This window comes from Euprymna scolopes, chromosome 43 (assembly GCF_053919585.1).
Source record: "Euprymna scolopes isolate OS-2025 chromosome 43, ASM5391958v1, whole genome shotgun sequence".
NCBI lineage: Eukaryota > Metazoa > Mollusca > Cephalopoda > Sepiida > Sepiolidae > Euprymna > Euprymna scolopes.
The window spans coordinates 63,361,727-63,377,285 of record NC_136524.1 but is presented as its reverse complement, the minus strand read 5'-3'; the positions used below and the strand labels follow the sequence as shown (position 1 = coordinate 63,377,285).

The following is a 15,559-nucleotide window of genomic DNA, read 5'->3' as shown; positions in this document are numbered from 1 at the left end:
TATTAGAGAGAGATCAGTTCTTTAACACTGAAGGGGACAGTCATTACTTAGATGGAGAGGGGGACACATTACTTAGATGAGTTGTTCACAAAATTCATTATAAAGATGAGTGGGAACAATGTTCATATAAATGATTTCACATTACTTTTAATTTGATAGAAACACGACACGAAGACGGCAGTTACAAAAATATGAGATGTTCTTTTATTCCATTTGACCGGTCAAAATGATGATCACATCCAGAAATTCAAAGTTGTTTTTACGTTTAAAACTTTCCCCTTCGCTTCTAAAGGGGGACCCTCCTCTGATTCGATCCGGACTCGACTCTGGACTCCATCTCTCTCTGTCTAACTCATCTTCGACTATAGCTCCTATATAGAGAATTCATTTCTGCCATGACGTCATATGTGTGTCCAAAAACGTGATCGACCCACGTGGCCTGAACATGCGTGGTTCGCACATGTTCCCAAACCATTTCTGCAGACAAAGAATTCTTACTAACCTATTTTTCGACCTAACTTATTTTTCAATATGTTTTTAATTTACTATTGTTCATTATTTTCTAGATGAACTTATTTTAATTTAGTTTTCAAAAAAAGAATTGAACAATCAAAATTCCTTTTACTACAACATATCTAAACTATTTTATGTGAACTGAACAATGCTAAATTCCATTTCTGAATCTATTTCTGAACCTTGCTTACGAGGTTCGCATCTTGGTCTATCTAATCTCATTTTTACTTATCTAATGTTTTTCTTACTTAGAAGAAAAGCGCCCTTTCTTGTAACAATAGGACCTTGTGGAGTCCGTGGACCATCCAAGTCACAAGTTTTTGAACTCGCTCTAGATGCTGGATATCTCAAATGAAATAGAAAAATGAAGCTTGAATGCCATATTTTAGAATGGGTCATGCTAGAGATATTGATTGTGGTAAGATGATGATGATGATGATGATCATAATAAAAAAATAAAAAAAAACAATTGAAAATAATTTTTACTTCAATTTTGTGAGTATTGCATGCAGTTTTATGTTGCTAAATTGCTACAAAGCAGAGCTAAAAATGAATGCACAAATCCTAGAATTAATGAAGGGTAGTTGTCGTCTTTTAATAGGCTGTCATGTGTTATGCATAGCATAACAACGTTGCTATCTAGTAGATAACATTCAGAAATAAACTAAGTCATTTATTATGTTTCTAAATACTTGAAATGAGGATTAGTAGTTCGTAATATTTGGATTATCAGACAACTGTTATCTTGGATGTTATTCACAACTTTTTGACTGATCTAACCTCTGACCTTTTCAGATGCTTCCTTGCGGACATAGCACAGCGAGTAAAACTGCTAAGAAATAATCAGTTCTAAGCAATAGTTCTCTGGAGGTTGAAAATCAAATCTGAAGCAACAGTAAGAATACAATTATAAATAACTTTAAACTTTTACCTATTCATGACTGACAGAACAAGAGCAAGTTACCCCTGTGGATTAAATAAACAGTTTCCTTTAAAATTCTGTACAGTATTCCAAGTTTAATGTTGCTTCATGAGGGAAGAGAGAACAAGAAAAATGTTATCACATGCAGCAGCACAGTCCGGAACAATTTCATTCACATGACACGAGATGATCCTGAACAACTCCATCAATTTGAACCCGAACACTGTTGATTCGACAGGATGCTGAACAACATCGATTTAAACCTGAACACCTCTGCCGATTTGACATGACACGATCCTAAACAACTCCATCTATTCAAACCCGAACACCTCCAACAAGTCGACACAATCCCAAATGCAATGACTCAACACGCCACACCACTAGAACAACTTGGCAGTTACTCTCTGAATGAATCTGGCATCGGCTTTTTATAGCCCTTGGACGAACTCATTTTCGCTATAAATAGGTCGGACTTGGACATTGGCATACAATTCTTGAGCACTTCCGCGCATGCTCATCACATTCAACAGAAAGATTCCCGAGTTCAATAAGATGCACTTGAAGAAGGTCAGATTATTCTGACTGAAATGTTGTGAGATTAACACCCAAGATGATAAAATTAGTTCAAATAATGCAGATCTACTCATAAAGAACATTTCTTTCTGTCTGTCAATTATAATTTAAAAAAAATGAATATCTTAATTACTTTTAGAAATGGAAAATATAGCACTAATACTAAATAATAAATTTCCAACAAATGATTGGAAATCGAAACTAAACCCTGGGATCTTCAGTTTGATGTTCTTCAAACTGAACTATTTAGATTTTCTTATGAATAGATCTTAAAACATTGCTTTGATATAATATCAAAGACATGATTTACTTCATGTTTCAAAACATTAATTATAACAAAACCAATAGTACAAAATAAATGTCTAAACATTATCAATAGTATTGGAAATTATTTTAATAGTCTAAAGCAATTAAGTTTGCTTTAACTTAATGTATTGACATTAAAAACAATTTAATATATCTATAATATAAAGCTGAACATCTGTGTGTGTGTCTGGTCATGAATAGGCTCCTATATGGTTGACTATTATAGAAAACTGATCACATATAATGATAGAAGATGTATCGAGACACAGGATGTATGTATGTTTGATCTGGCATAATGATGATTCATTAAAATTGTGGGGTCTGCGTACGCACCTGGTCCACAAAGTATGGAAATAAAAAATTAAAAAAAACGTTTACAAGTGTTTTTGATATAGATGTACATAATAATACTTTGATAAGTATGTTTTAACTTAAATAGGGATGGTATAATAAAATTGTGAGGTCTGCGTTCGCACCTGGCCTCCATAGAATGGAAATAGGCACAAACTTTAATAAAGACTTTTCATATCTATCTGTGTAAGTATACTTTGATGATTATGTTTCAGTTTGAAGAAATATGGTATAATAAAATTATGGGGTGTTCGTTTGCGCCTGACCATAGAATGGAAATATGTCACAAAGTTTAACAAGGTTTTTTAATATAGATCCACAGAATATTGTGATAAGTGTTTCGGTGTGAACAGGTATGGTATAATAAATTATGGGGTTTATCGATTTTATTTTTACTTTCATCGTATTTTGCTTTGGATTTGATACCCCCAAATTCGAAACTATCTCTTTACAACCCTTCCTTTTCATAATCTATCATACTTTCATAAATCAGAGTCCATTTTCTGTAGGCTGTTTTTGAACCCAGTCAACGACGGGTACTTTTGCTAGTAATATATATATATATATATACATACACTAGAATTGAGGCTCATCTCTTTCTCTCTCTCTCTCTCTGTCTCTACATTTATATATATATATATATATATATATAATTTTAAAGTTGATAAGTTCCTATTTTTCTGATGAGTAAAAGTAGAATAAAAAAAAAACAATTGGTATAATAATTACATGAATAATTCTGTGCTACGAAACAGGTGCTGTCAAGAATTGAACAGTTTAACATACGGTAAGATGGATAACATCTTGAAATTTGGAATATAGACTTTTTGTCATTTATTTGTATATGCTCTGTAGTTATATCGAGCTTCATAAATTAAACGATTGGTATGAATGAAAGATGAAATATAATGTAATAAACAAATTTTCCCATAAACATATTTTATATATATATATATATATATATATATATATATATAAAAAAGTATTACAGTAAAGTTTACCAAAAAATAATCCAGGATGGCAAAACTAAAGTATATTATAAATTTTGAAGAGTTAATATTTATAAAGTAATTTCAACCAGTATTTATAAAGTAATCTCAATCTTATATATATACACACACACACACACACACACACAAGATAAACGGTTTAGGTCTGGATGGTCTAGTGAGTTTCTTATACTGTATAATCTATTAAAATTAGACAACCTATTTTATACAAATTGTTGATTTGTTTTTGTTACTATTAAGTCAAGTTTATTAAATATTTCACAAGGTCAGTTTAAAAGTTAAGAATAATGATTAAAACAAACGTTGTTAACTGATCGTTCTAATATATTAAGATATGCAAATGAAGAATCTTCTGATATTTTGAAACATGTACAAAAGAACAAGTGTTTATATTATCCATTGTGTTGTGAGTTCATGTCTCGCAAAGTGGACACATTGTGCAATTATGCTACGTAATAATCCATTCTACATGACATGTTGAATGTTCAACCTTCAATGCAGGTTATACATATAATATAATTTATAATTAATTAAAACTTTTCCCCGATTATGACTGCTGGAATGAAAATAATCTACTATAATAGATTAAATAACGAGTTCATTTCAAAATTTTGTATAGATTTCTGAGTTTGACAAGATATGCCTGAAGAAGGTTTAAAGTTACATCAGCCGAAATGTGAAAATAACATTCAAGATGAGAACAGCAGTCTGAATACAAATTATTGATCCATGTCCCAAAAATTCAGAAATATAATTAAATAATTGTGGTTCTGTAAGGGTCTGAAAGAAAAAACACTACTCTGTAATTAGTGGAAACAAAATATATTGAACAGAAAAGTAAATATACTAACAAATAAAGTGCAATGCCATGAGTGCAAGACTCATGCACAACTTGTGTATTAACCACCAGGAAACATATTTTCCCAACCTTTATAGTAAGTGGAAGAGTTTATTATTAGGGTGGACACACCACAACAATCATATATAAATGATTGTGAGAAAATTAATAGCAATACAGAAATATATGGAATGTGAAAAATGGGCTGTTAGAAGAAATATTGAAAGTTAAAATGTTTACTTTGTTTTTAGTTAGTTGTTGCAAGAGGGCTTCATAATAGACATCCTGTTGCCGTGGATGATAGCTAGAGAGATGCGCTGAAATATTCAAGGAGTCTCTCAGGGTTCTTTCCTACAAATGGCTATATTTTATGTCCGTTTTTGTGTAAGAAGAGCTGGATATCCTCACATTACAAACTGATATTGTGACTAACTTTGCCTTCGTGGGGAGACAAGTAAATAGAAATTTATTGTAAGCAGTTGAATGATTTGTTTAGAATTTAAAAAATTCAGTTAATCTGAATTACCTCCCTTGGACTGTAAAAACTATACATGAATAGTTTTGTTATAATTAAAGTTGAGTTGTATAGCGATTTTGATTTTTATATTTTGATTTTAGACTTTAGTATCTTTTCTTTAATACCTCAGTTTTGATTTTCATAATCATTTATTATTAACTGACATAAATTATTTAAAAGTACATATAGTTGGAAAATTGAGCAAAATCAATTTTTCTTTTACCTACTCATTTGTGAGGTATTTGTCTTAAAAAATTCTATATTTAATATATTAAGTTTAAATAAAACCTGTTCAGCATTACAGGAAATAAATACTTAATCAGATTATTTTATTCACAGTCTCTATTTACGATAAATTAGATTATTTTTTTTAATGGAAGTTAATCCAGATGAGCCATTTTGATGTAAGGAACTTATAATAATAAAAAGGGAGAGGAAATAGTGATTTTTAGAAAAATACAAGCTTGAAAGAGACCTCTCAATGATGTTCGATTCTCTGGTCTTCAAACAGACCAGGCAAAACACAAAAACTCAATAGGAAAGAAAAGAGTTACAAGACTAGCTGACCCAAAATTCTATTCCTAAATGAGTTTCGTGTCTGAGCAGAAGCTTTGAGTTTTATTGTGACATCACCAAATTGGTTAAAATTTCTGCGATGATATATGGAAATTAAACCTAATCAGCGAGGGTTGAAGACATGTGTAGCATGGAGAGAAATGATATGTGAATGATACAATGGATGTATAATCTGAATCTTGAAGACCGCCTTAGATCTGATAACTTCAAAACAGAATTACTGTTTTAAAAGTCAGAGTTGATTGAGATTGTCAAGCTTCAACCCAAAATGAAAAATAAAGAATGAAATAAAAATGTCTTTCTCTGGCAAAAAATATGACATCTACTTTTGTTTTGAGCATTTTTATTGCTTTTTTATTGACTTTTTATAAAGTCATTTATGCGATTAGTAAATGTGGAGCAGCTGAAGAAGCAGAGTTAGCATTGTGTTCTGCATGTGCTGCCTCAGAATGTGAATGAACATGTATCACTGTCACATTTTCGGAGTTCTGTATTGTCTAACTATTGTGATGTTCCTAAGTTTTATGTATTCCCTAATTAGCTTAGTAGCCTCTGTCTATTGCTAACGGTTTTATGACTATGGCTTAATAAAAGGAAAGAAAATGTTAACCATTAATTTAAGAGAAAGAAGGTTAAACCAAATATGATGATGATAAATTGTATAGATTTTGTTAAATAATAATAAAAGAAAAAAAAAATAGGCTTTGAAAAATATGGCCATCATTTGTTTTAAATAAAAAATACTATAAGTAACAAACTTATTTTCTGAGAAAGTTGAACCGGGATAGCATTTAAGCTGAGAGATTGATATTTGCTCAACTAGAAAATGTTCACTCTTTGTTGTTGTACCATGCTATTAGAACTATAATAACATACTCCTTTACAGTTTTAGAAATTCTGTAGTCCCACCGGACAACTGATAATATGGAAACAGCTTTCATTTATGACCAAAAAAAAAAAAAAAAAAAAAAAAATCAGCAAGGGGAGTAACTACTTTTTTTAATTGAAGAATAAAAAAAAATAACTGTCTCCCTTACAATCAAAATTTTATTTCTATTTTTGAATAAGTTTTTAAAAAATGTCCGAATGGCTTTGATGCATGAAACATAATATGGAGAGTAAAAAGTGGACATTAGGTTTATGTTCATCAGTTTTGTAACTATCACCTTCCCCTATTTTTTTTATTTTAGTCTTCACATGTGATGTTTCTGACAAAAGGGTAGAAATTGCTGTTTTCTGGGTCAGTTATTGCTTTGAGTGGGTCGTATATGAAAATTTTCGATTCGCACATAGTATTCATCATCATTCAACTGACAATCGATCCATCTCATTAATCCATATCCTAAAATAGTTTGGGACCTTCATATTTGGTGACTCATTAGCATAAAAACCATTTCATAATATTCTTCATCCTTTAACTGACAATCTATCAATCTCGTATCCTTATCCTAAAATTCTGTAGTCACACCCAGAAAACTAGTAATATAGAGATATCTTTTCCAATTATGATCCAAAAGTAGTTAAATCAGCAAGGGCAGCAATTCATTTCACATGTTATGTTTCTGACAAAGAGGTAGAAATTGCTGCTTTCTAGGTCTGTTGTTTTAAGTGGGTGGTATGTGGTGATTTTCAATCCACACATAGTATTTATCATCATTCAACTGACAATCTATCCATGTATCTATCTCTCCCCCTTCTATCCCCTCTCTACTTCCTCCCCCTCTCTATCTTACACCCCTCTCGATCCCCCCTCTATCTTCCCCTCCTATTTTCTCTCATCTCTATCTTTCCACATCTGTCTTTTTCCCATGTCTCTATACATTTTTCTTAAAACAAAAGAAACAAACGAAATAAATATTAAAAAAACAAAATAAATGGATTTGTGTAGCGATTATGCCACACTATTTGAAAAATGATTTTTGTTTACTCATTTTCATCACAAACAAGGGATATTGCCACTTTTTTTTAATGAGGGAGTTACCACTTATCAATATATCTGTAAAGACAGAACAGAGGATGAGGACAGTTCTTGGCAAGTTGCAAGAAAAAGATCTATGAGACTTGCATACTACCTGTCAAGCATACAGGTGGGTTCATGAACAATCTGAGTTAGGTTATAGGCAATGGAGAACTCATGACAGAACCTCTCTTCATCATCTCTCTTGTTTGAGTGGGCTAGCCATTCAACATTGTGAACATTGAAGTCTCCACAGATGTGAATGTTAGGCGAGGAATGAGTAGACAAGATGTGGTCAATCTCAGAAATACTCTCAATAATAGTAACTCTGCTGTTGTGGAGGCTATAGAAGGCAAATAGGAACGTGGTGCTGTGAGCCAGTGCTACTCTGAAGCACATATATAGCAAATTAGGATCTTGTCTGGAGATATCCCTACCATGTAGAAAGCCATCTCTAATTTCATGCCCATGATGATCTTGGGGGTCAGATTTTGATATCAAGTTTGAGTATCATTTAATTACAAACTCATCTAGAAAAACAGTCTGTCCAATGCCAGTTTTGCACAGAAACGATAAGTTAGGTTCAGTCTGCTGTAATTGGATTTCAACCACTGGCAGGTTGTAATGTAGATACCTGATATGGGAGAAGGAGACCTAGTAGTGGAGGGGGTCAATGTTGGGAATTGGAGTTCACTTGGAATGTAAGGGGTTACTTTTTGAGATCGTGTCTGTGGGTAGTCGGACAGTGAGATATTAACTAAATATATTTAATATGTATTCCAATTATAGTACTCAAAAAACTTCAACCTGAACTAGCGCCCATACTTACAAAACTATTTAAACATTGTCTTAAGGAGAATAGTTTCCCATCTCCCTGGAAAATTTCATCAGTATGCCCTGTATTTAAGAATTCAGGTGATCGCTCATTCCCCTCTCAGTACAGGCCAATAAGTCTCCTGTGCGTCATGAGTAAGTTGCTGGAATCTGTGTTAAATACAGAAGTAATCAACCATCTCAACAAAAATAACCTTCTTAGTGACACTCAATATGGTTTCCGTTCTGCTAGATCTACAGCAGATGTGCTTACAGTTATATCATAGGATTAGCAAATCTCTCAACGGAGGCAACCTTTCTAGGGCAATTGCTCTTGACATATCTAAGGCCTTTGATAGGGTATGGCATAAAGATTTACTTCATAAGATCTTTAGCTATGGTATAGCTGGAAATGTCTTCTCAATTATTAAATCATTTCTTTCTGATAGGTTCATAAGAGTAGTAGTTGAGGGGCAAAAATCAGAAGCTCACAGTATTAATGCCGGTGTCCCTCAGGGGTCCATCCTGGGCCCAACTCTTTTCCTGATGTACATTAATGATCTTCCAAATCACATCCTTACATCATTTGTAGACATTTATGCTGACGACACTACCATTTATGGTAGCACATCTAAGACAGTAAACGACCAAGTTCTCTCCAATTCTCTCTCCTCTGATCTTGAGCATGTAGTACAATGGGGAAAGGAGTGGCTGGTTACTTTTAATGCATCTAAAACCAAGCTTCTCTCTTTACATCATCAACATTCTGATCCCCATCTGGCATCAATTGAAATGAATGGCTCTTGTCTTCAGGAGGCCTCAAGTTTTGACAAGCTTCTGGGCTTGACAATTACTCCTGATCTTAAATGGAACATGTACATCAAATCTGTTGCCAGGGCCGCTGGAAAAATGGTGGGATCTTTCTATCGATCTGGTAGATATCTCACTGCTGATGCAATTCTCTATCTATATAAGAGCCAGGTACGTCCAAGGATGGAATACTGTTGCCACATCTGGGCAGGAGCTGCTAGAAAGGACTTGTCCTGCCTTGATAGAGTTCAAAATAGACTTCGTAGCCTCATAGGAGATATCCTTTTCTCTTCCTTGCAACCTCTATCTCACAGAAGAGATGTTGCGAGTTTGTCTCTGATGTATCGTTATTTTCATGGAAAGTGTTTGACTGAGCTTCAATCTATGGTCCCCCCTCGCAAAACTTTCACAAGAAACACTTGTCTAGCTGTAAACACTATCAATAATTCCCCCCACTCTTTATCTGTGCCTAAACCTAAACGTAGATTCCATGAACAAAGCTTCTTTCTTAGAACTGCACGCCTGTGGAATTGTCTTCCGTTTTCCTGCTTTCCGGCTGACTACAATATGGTTGTCTTCAAGTCTAACGTAAATAAGTTCTTGATGAGCCGTTCCATATAAGTTATCAAATTTAACAAATTTTCATTACTAATGATTATTATATTGTCCAATTTCTACTGTACACTCTTTAACCCTTATCCTTGAGTGGCCTCTGTGCCTTGATAATGTGTTGATGCCTATGAAAAAAAAAAAGAAAGAAAAAGTCCAATGTGAAAAAGTTCTAATTAAATCGTCCCCCTAAGTAATCCAAGTTACAAAATTCCCACTGTTTACTATGCTAAAATCACAATGACTAATGTATACCTATTAACCCTTATCCTCGAGTGGCCTCTGGGCCTTGATAAGTGGTGACACCCATGTAAAAAAAAAAAAAAAAAAAAATTTACCACATCTTATGTAAGATTACTTTTTTTCTTTTAAAATTTAAACATATAGAAAAAACTCAGTTATCAAAGGAAAAATAAAGTATGAAGTATTTATTTACCAGACTTTATCAAAAATGAATATAAAATGATAATTTTAATAAATAATTTAATACATAATTAATAAATCGTTCAGTTTTCTAGCATTTTCAAGAATAGAATTTGTTTGTTCTCATTTTAGGTGCTGAAGGTGTTGATTTCTCTCTAGAAACGGAAAATGTAGAAGCTGGAGTTGCTAAAGTAGCAAAGAAATTACTTCAACATGGAGTCACGTCATTTTGTCCAACAATTGTTACCTCCCCAATAAAAAAATATCAGCAGGTAAAACTTTTATATATATACAACAGATTTTGCTGAGGGATTTATTCAACTGAAGAAATTCTTTTAATATTATCAGTCATGCAACATTCTAGGATGAAAGCAAGTGTGAAAACATATTCTTGTAGCTAATCAGTATTTGATTAACAATCAAGTCTGTATCTCGCTTCATGATGCAAAGTGTTCAGAATTTTAACAAATTAAGCAGAAACACAACCTTTTTTTTTTATGTTATTATTAAGGATTACATATTTTTTTCAGTTATTTTTTAAAATTTAGATTACTTTCTCTGTCTCTTTTTTATTTTTTAAATATGTTTAAATGGAAATGTATTAAGTTTACAAAAAAAAATGTATTGAATATGTTTCTATACACAAATGTGTAATTTCTAAAAATATTAAATATAAAAGAATAAATAATAGCAATAATTATAATAATATTATTGCTGGTGACAATAATCATAATAGCAGTAATATCAATGTTAATAATGGTACTAATTGTATCAATTTTGATACTGAAGATAATTCATAATGATCAAATAATTAGTTTAGGAGTGAATCCTGTACATACAGATATTTAAAAATATGTACATACCTAACTTTATATATGAATAGAGATAATGAACATTTAAATATTTGTATCATCTTATAACTAAGAATGAATATCCTTGGGTCAGCATATGTATGTAGGTGTAATAAATTTTTAGCGTTTGTTTTGGGAAGGAATATTAAATGATAGCACTAATACACAAACATCAGAAGGAAGGTGTTGTATATTATGTCTAAATAAAGCAATTTTTCTGAAATGATGAAAAAATTGATAACAAACACACTTAGCCAATGAAAATCTAAGCTGATGATTTTTAATAAATTGGAAGAAAAAAAAAATCAGTTTCAATCATGCATAAATTTAATCAGTCTAAAAACGAAGACACAAACAAGTTTATTCGCTTAAAAAAAATATTACATAATGGACATTTCCTAAGTTATTAAAATAATATATTCGTGATCACACAACATGTCAATGCCAAAAAAAAAAAATGTACATGTAGAGACAGAACACACAATTACTGACTGGAGAAACTTTATGAGAGACATTTTCCAGAATTATTTCCTTAGGAATCCCAGCAGATTGGAGGCCCAAAGTACATAGTGACAATTAACAAGTCTTTTTAACAGAAGAAGACAATTTTGGAAGACTCCTCGTACCACTCTGGGTTTTTGGAGGATATGACCTCACTGAGAAGGAAGATTTCTTGGTGGCTGTACCAAGCCATAATGCTGAAACCCTCCTTCCTATAATAAAGAAATACATTCTGTAGCCAGGAGTCATGGTTGTATCTGACTGTTGGAAAGATTACAGCAAAGTTGGAGAAGAGTTCCACCCCCTAACGTGGCCACACCATGTCTACTCTCCTACCCACATCTATCTATACTATTTAGATTTAATCTTCCTCTGAGCTTATCGAACTAAATTTGTCTTTAAGACTCACATTATACATCAATTACTATCAAACAACAACAAATACAGTAATTTTACACAAATACTGAAGCACTTGTATGTTACCAAGGAAATTGAAAAATAGTGCATAATGTTTATGAAGTTTCAAATAAATATAAGGAACGTTTTGTTATGTATATCCTAACAATGTAATGGGAAATGTTTGATATTTTTGTATTATTTGTGATCTGAAAATTTAACTTATTAAAGCGTTTTTTAATGCATGTGTGAAAGTAATTCTAATTCGATTTCTACCATATTTCTTTATGTGATGAATTGAAGAAAAAGGACTTAATACTGTGAAGGGTTAGTCACTCCTACTTCCATACTAAAGTTAGTAATCTTTTAGGCTTGTAAACATGGACCAATGATTGGTCTAAATTGTATTTAAGGTAGATTTTCATATGTATCTTTTTAGTTTGAGAGAACTACCTGTCAATGATACAGGGGAAAATATCACTTTACTTTAAAAGATAGGTGTAAAATATTCTTTCTTTGAAATTTTGAGTTTCTTAATTTTAATTTTACAATTTATTTATCTAAATATTTAACTAGAGCATTGTAATGAAAAAGTCCAATTCTGAAGATGCTTGAAAGAAACTTTATTTTACTGAGAACTGCGCAGGGATGAGCCACTATGAGTACTGCAGTTGATTTAACGAAAGAAGGAAAGAAATAAAGATTAAGTGAAGTTACTCACTTCCGAAGCGCATAAGCAGAAGTATAAGAGTTCTTTTTTTTCAGCACAAACATAAATTCAAATTTTAAATAAATTTAAACTTATTCTCTTATTGTTACTTATATGTATTTTATTTAGGGGGAGAGAGTTGTACCATAATTAAAAAAAAAAAAATTAATTGAAATTATACAAAAACAGCCTATAAAGAAATAGGTATGTTTAATATGTGGCTAAGGTAATTAATATTACAACAGATATTTTAGTATATTAGATTTTGGATAAATAAAAAAAGCCCAAACATTTTTAATAAGAATAGAAAAACATTGCTAATATGATATTTGTTCTATGAAATAAATGCTTTTTTTCAATTTTTAATTGCAAATATCTGCCATTTTGGGAGTTTGAAATTCTGTCAAGTTGTTAATATTCTATATTTTTGATAAAAGTTTAATCCTAAAGTTTTCAAACAAATTGTCGATAAGTAGTAAGATTGTACATCTAAAAAATAAGAATGGGTTTAAGGATCCCAAAATTCATACTAGAATTGTACACAAGAATCTGTGTTGTAATGGATAAAGTACTAAGTAAAATTCACTTGTAAGATTCAATCCTTAGTATGGGCAATACTCAGAATACAATTGCAAATTACTAGTTCTACCTGGTTATGGCTGACAGAATGAGAGCGTACTAGCCACATGGATTAAATAAAGGGTTACATTTTAAAACCTGTACAGATTTCGAAGTTTGATAAAATACCTCTGAAGAAAGTTGGAGGTTATGTCGACTAAAACATTGTGTGAATATAGCACTCAAGATGAAACCAGTAGTTTGAAAAAATAAATAAATTGCATTATTATTAACTAGTAGGACCCATTAACCGGTGTTGCCCGGTGGAAACATGATTCCCCTTCCCCTTGTAAAAAAAATTAAATTATGATTGTTGTTGGTGGTCACTGCCATTCCTGGCAAATTGCGCACAGTGGCGGCCATGGCAGCTGTGGCCAAAGTATAAAAAAAGCAAGTAAGGGAATGCGTAAATGCGGAGGTGGAGCTAATGTAAAAATTTACACTCCACCCTGGGGGTGGGGGGGGCATACATACAATTAACTAAATTTAGCATAAACTAACCACCCACATGTTGCCCCCACCTCAAAAAAAAATTAGATGTTTACATTTGCGGGAGAAGACGGCACAGACAATCGACTTTACAAAAAAAAAATTAAAAAATGCAAAATTTAAAAAGCCTTTTTTATTTTTTGATTATTCTCAACTTGCATTTAGGTATAGGTAAAAATGCACTTTTGTATAACTAATTTAATTCATTCAAAACATATCACAAAAACAAATAAATAACATATATATGTTATTTCATTTGTTTTTGGGATATGGGCAGACAATCAATGAATTGGCTCTGGGCAACACTAGACTCCTGTATGTTACTGCCACAAGGTCAAAGTTTAGACATAAGGTCACTTTTTAATATGGAGATATTTAGCTTCTCCAAAAAAAAAAAAAGAACATTCTACATGTGTCAAAAATAAAAATTGACCCCATTAAGAAGGGATCTCTTTTCTTCTTCTAAGGATAGAACAGATGCTACTCTTTGATCCTTGTGACAAACATCTTTCATTCTTTTTAGCCACTTTAAATCAAGTGGCGTCATGCTTTGTTTTGAGCGATTTCCACTAAAAAATATCTTGTTCATGCCAGACATGCTTAAAAAGGGAAGTACATCAGTCATCCGACAATTTTAGAGACAAACACTCATAACCATATATATGTATATATACATACTATTATAAGAAAAAATTCCGCAAATAAGAGCGTATTATTTATATTTTTATTTTTAGAAAGTTTAGATAAGTCATCGGTACCGTCGGCTTCAAACCTGATACTAGGGGACCATTTTAAATCCCCATATCAAGCTCTCTTCTGCTGATACTCAGAGAGTTGAGTATCTTATGAAGAGAGCTTGATATGGGGATCTAAAACGGTCCCCTATTATTAGATTTGAAACCAGCAGTACCGATGACTTATCTAAACTTTCTGAAAATAAAATAAAAATATATATACTGAAACTAATACTTGGATAAGTATGCTCCATTTAGCAGATATGAATAAACAAGAAAGATTTCACACATTGCGCCTACAATTTTTTAAAATAGACCCCCATAGCTATATATATATATATATGTATATATATATATATATATATATATTCTAAGAATTCATTGCAGAAAGTGCATACTTATTAAATGATGTGTTATTCTGTTGTATGTTTAGTAAGATGGGAAAAAACAAAGTACATTAATAGCTTGTGAAGCTATTGCCTTTGCTTCTATTGTCATGTAGCTTAACTCTTTCATCATCAGATCTTTGCATGACACTGATACAGGATTCGTACAAACTTGAAAAATCCTTGAATTTGGCCTTTTACCTTGAAAAAGCCTTATTTCTATTATTACCTTGAAAAATCCTCGAAAATATGGGAAATATACTGAAAATTTCTTGAAAAGGCTTTGAAAATTGTATTCTTTATGTCCAGTAAAAATTTGTATTGGAATATTAAAAATAAAATCAAAATAAATACTATGAAATAATTTTTTAAGTACTAATAGAAATAAAATATTTTTAAAATATTGAAAATAAAATTAAGATACATTGTTCTGAAATTGCCTAGTATTGTGGATACAAGAATTAATCCCTTTGTCACAAAACTACGTTGACTAGACCAGACCAAAAAAAAAAACAAATGGACAAGACAACAGACATCTTGGTTGGAAATTAAAAGCCATAAAGAAAGTTAATATTTGAGATGAAATAAAAAACATTTAAAATTACTTTGAAATGACAAAAAAATGATGCAGATAGGTTGCAAAGTAACTTTTATTGA

At 31.7% G+C, this 15,559-nt stretch overlaps 1 protein-coding gene across 3 annotated transcripts in view; it reads left to right on the top strand.

The window, feature by feature from the left end:
• LOC145268368 (N-acetylglucosamine-6-phosphate deacetylase-like) overlaps positions 1-15,559 on the top strand; it is a 118,748-nt gene that overhangs the window by 30,694 nt on the left and 72,495 nt on the right. For all 3 annotated transcript variants that reach the window (XM_080123916.1, XM_080123918.1, XM_080123917.1), the window contains exon 3: positions 10,351-10,490. In XM_080123916.1, the coding sequence (XP_079980042.1) occupies positions 10,351-10,490 (140 nt within the window). The remainder of the gene's footprint in view (positions 1-10,350; positions 10,491-15,559) is intronic.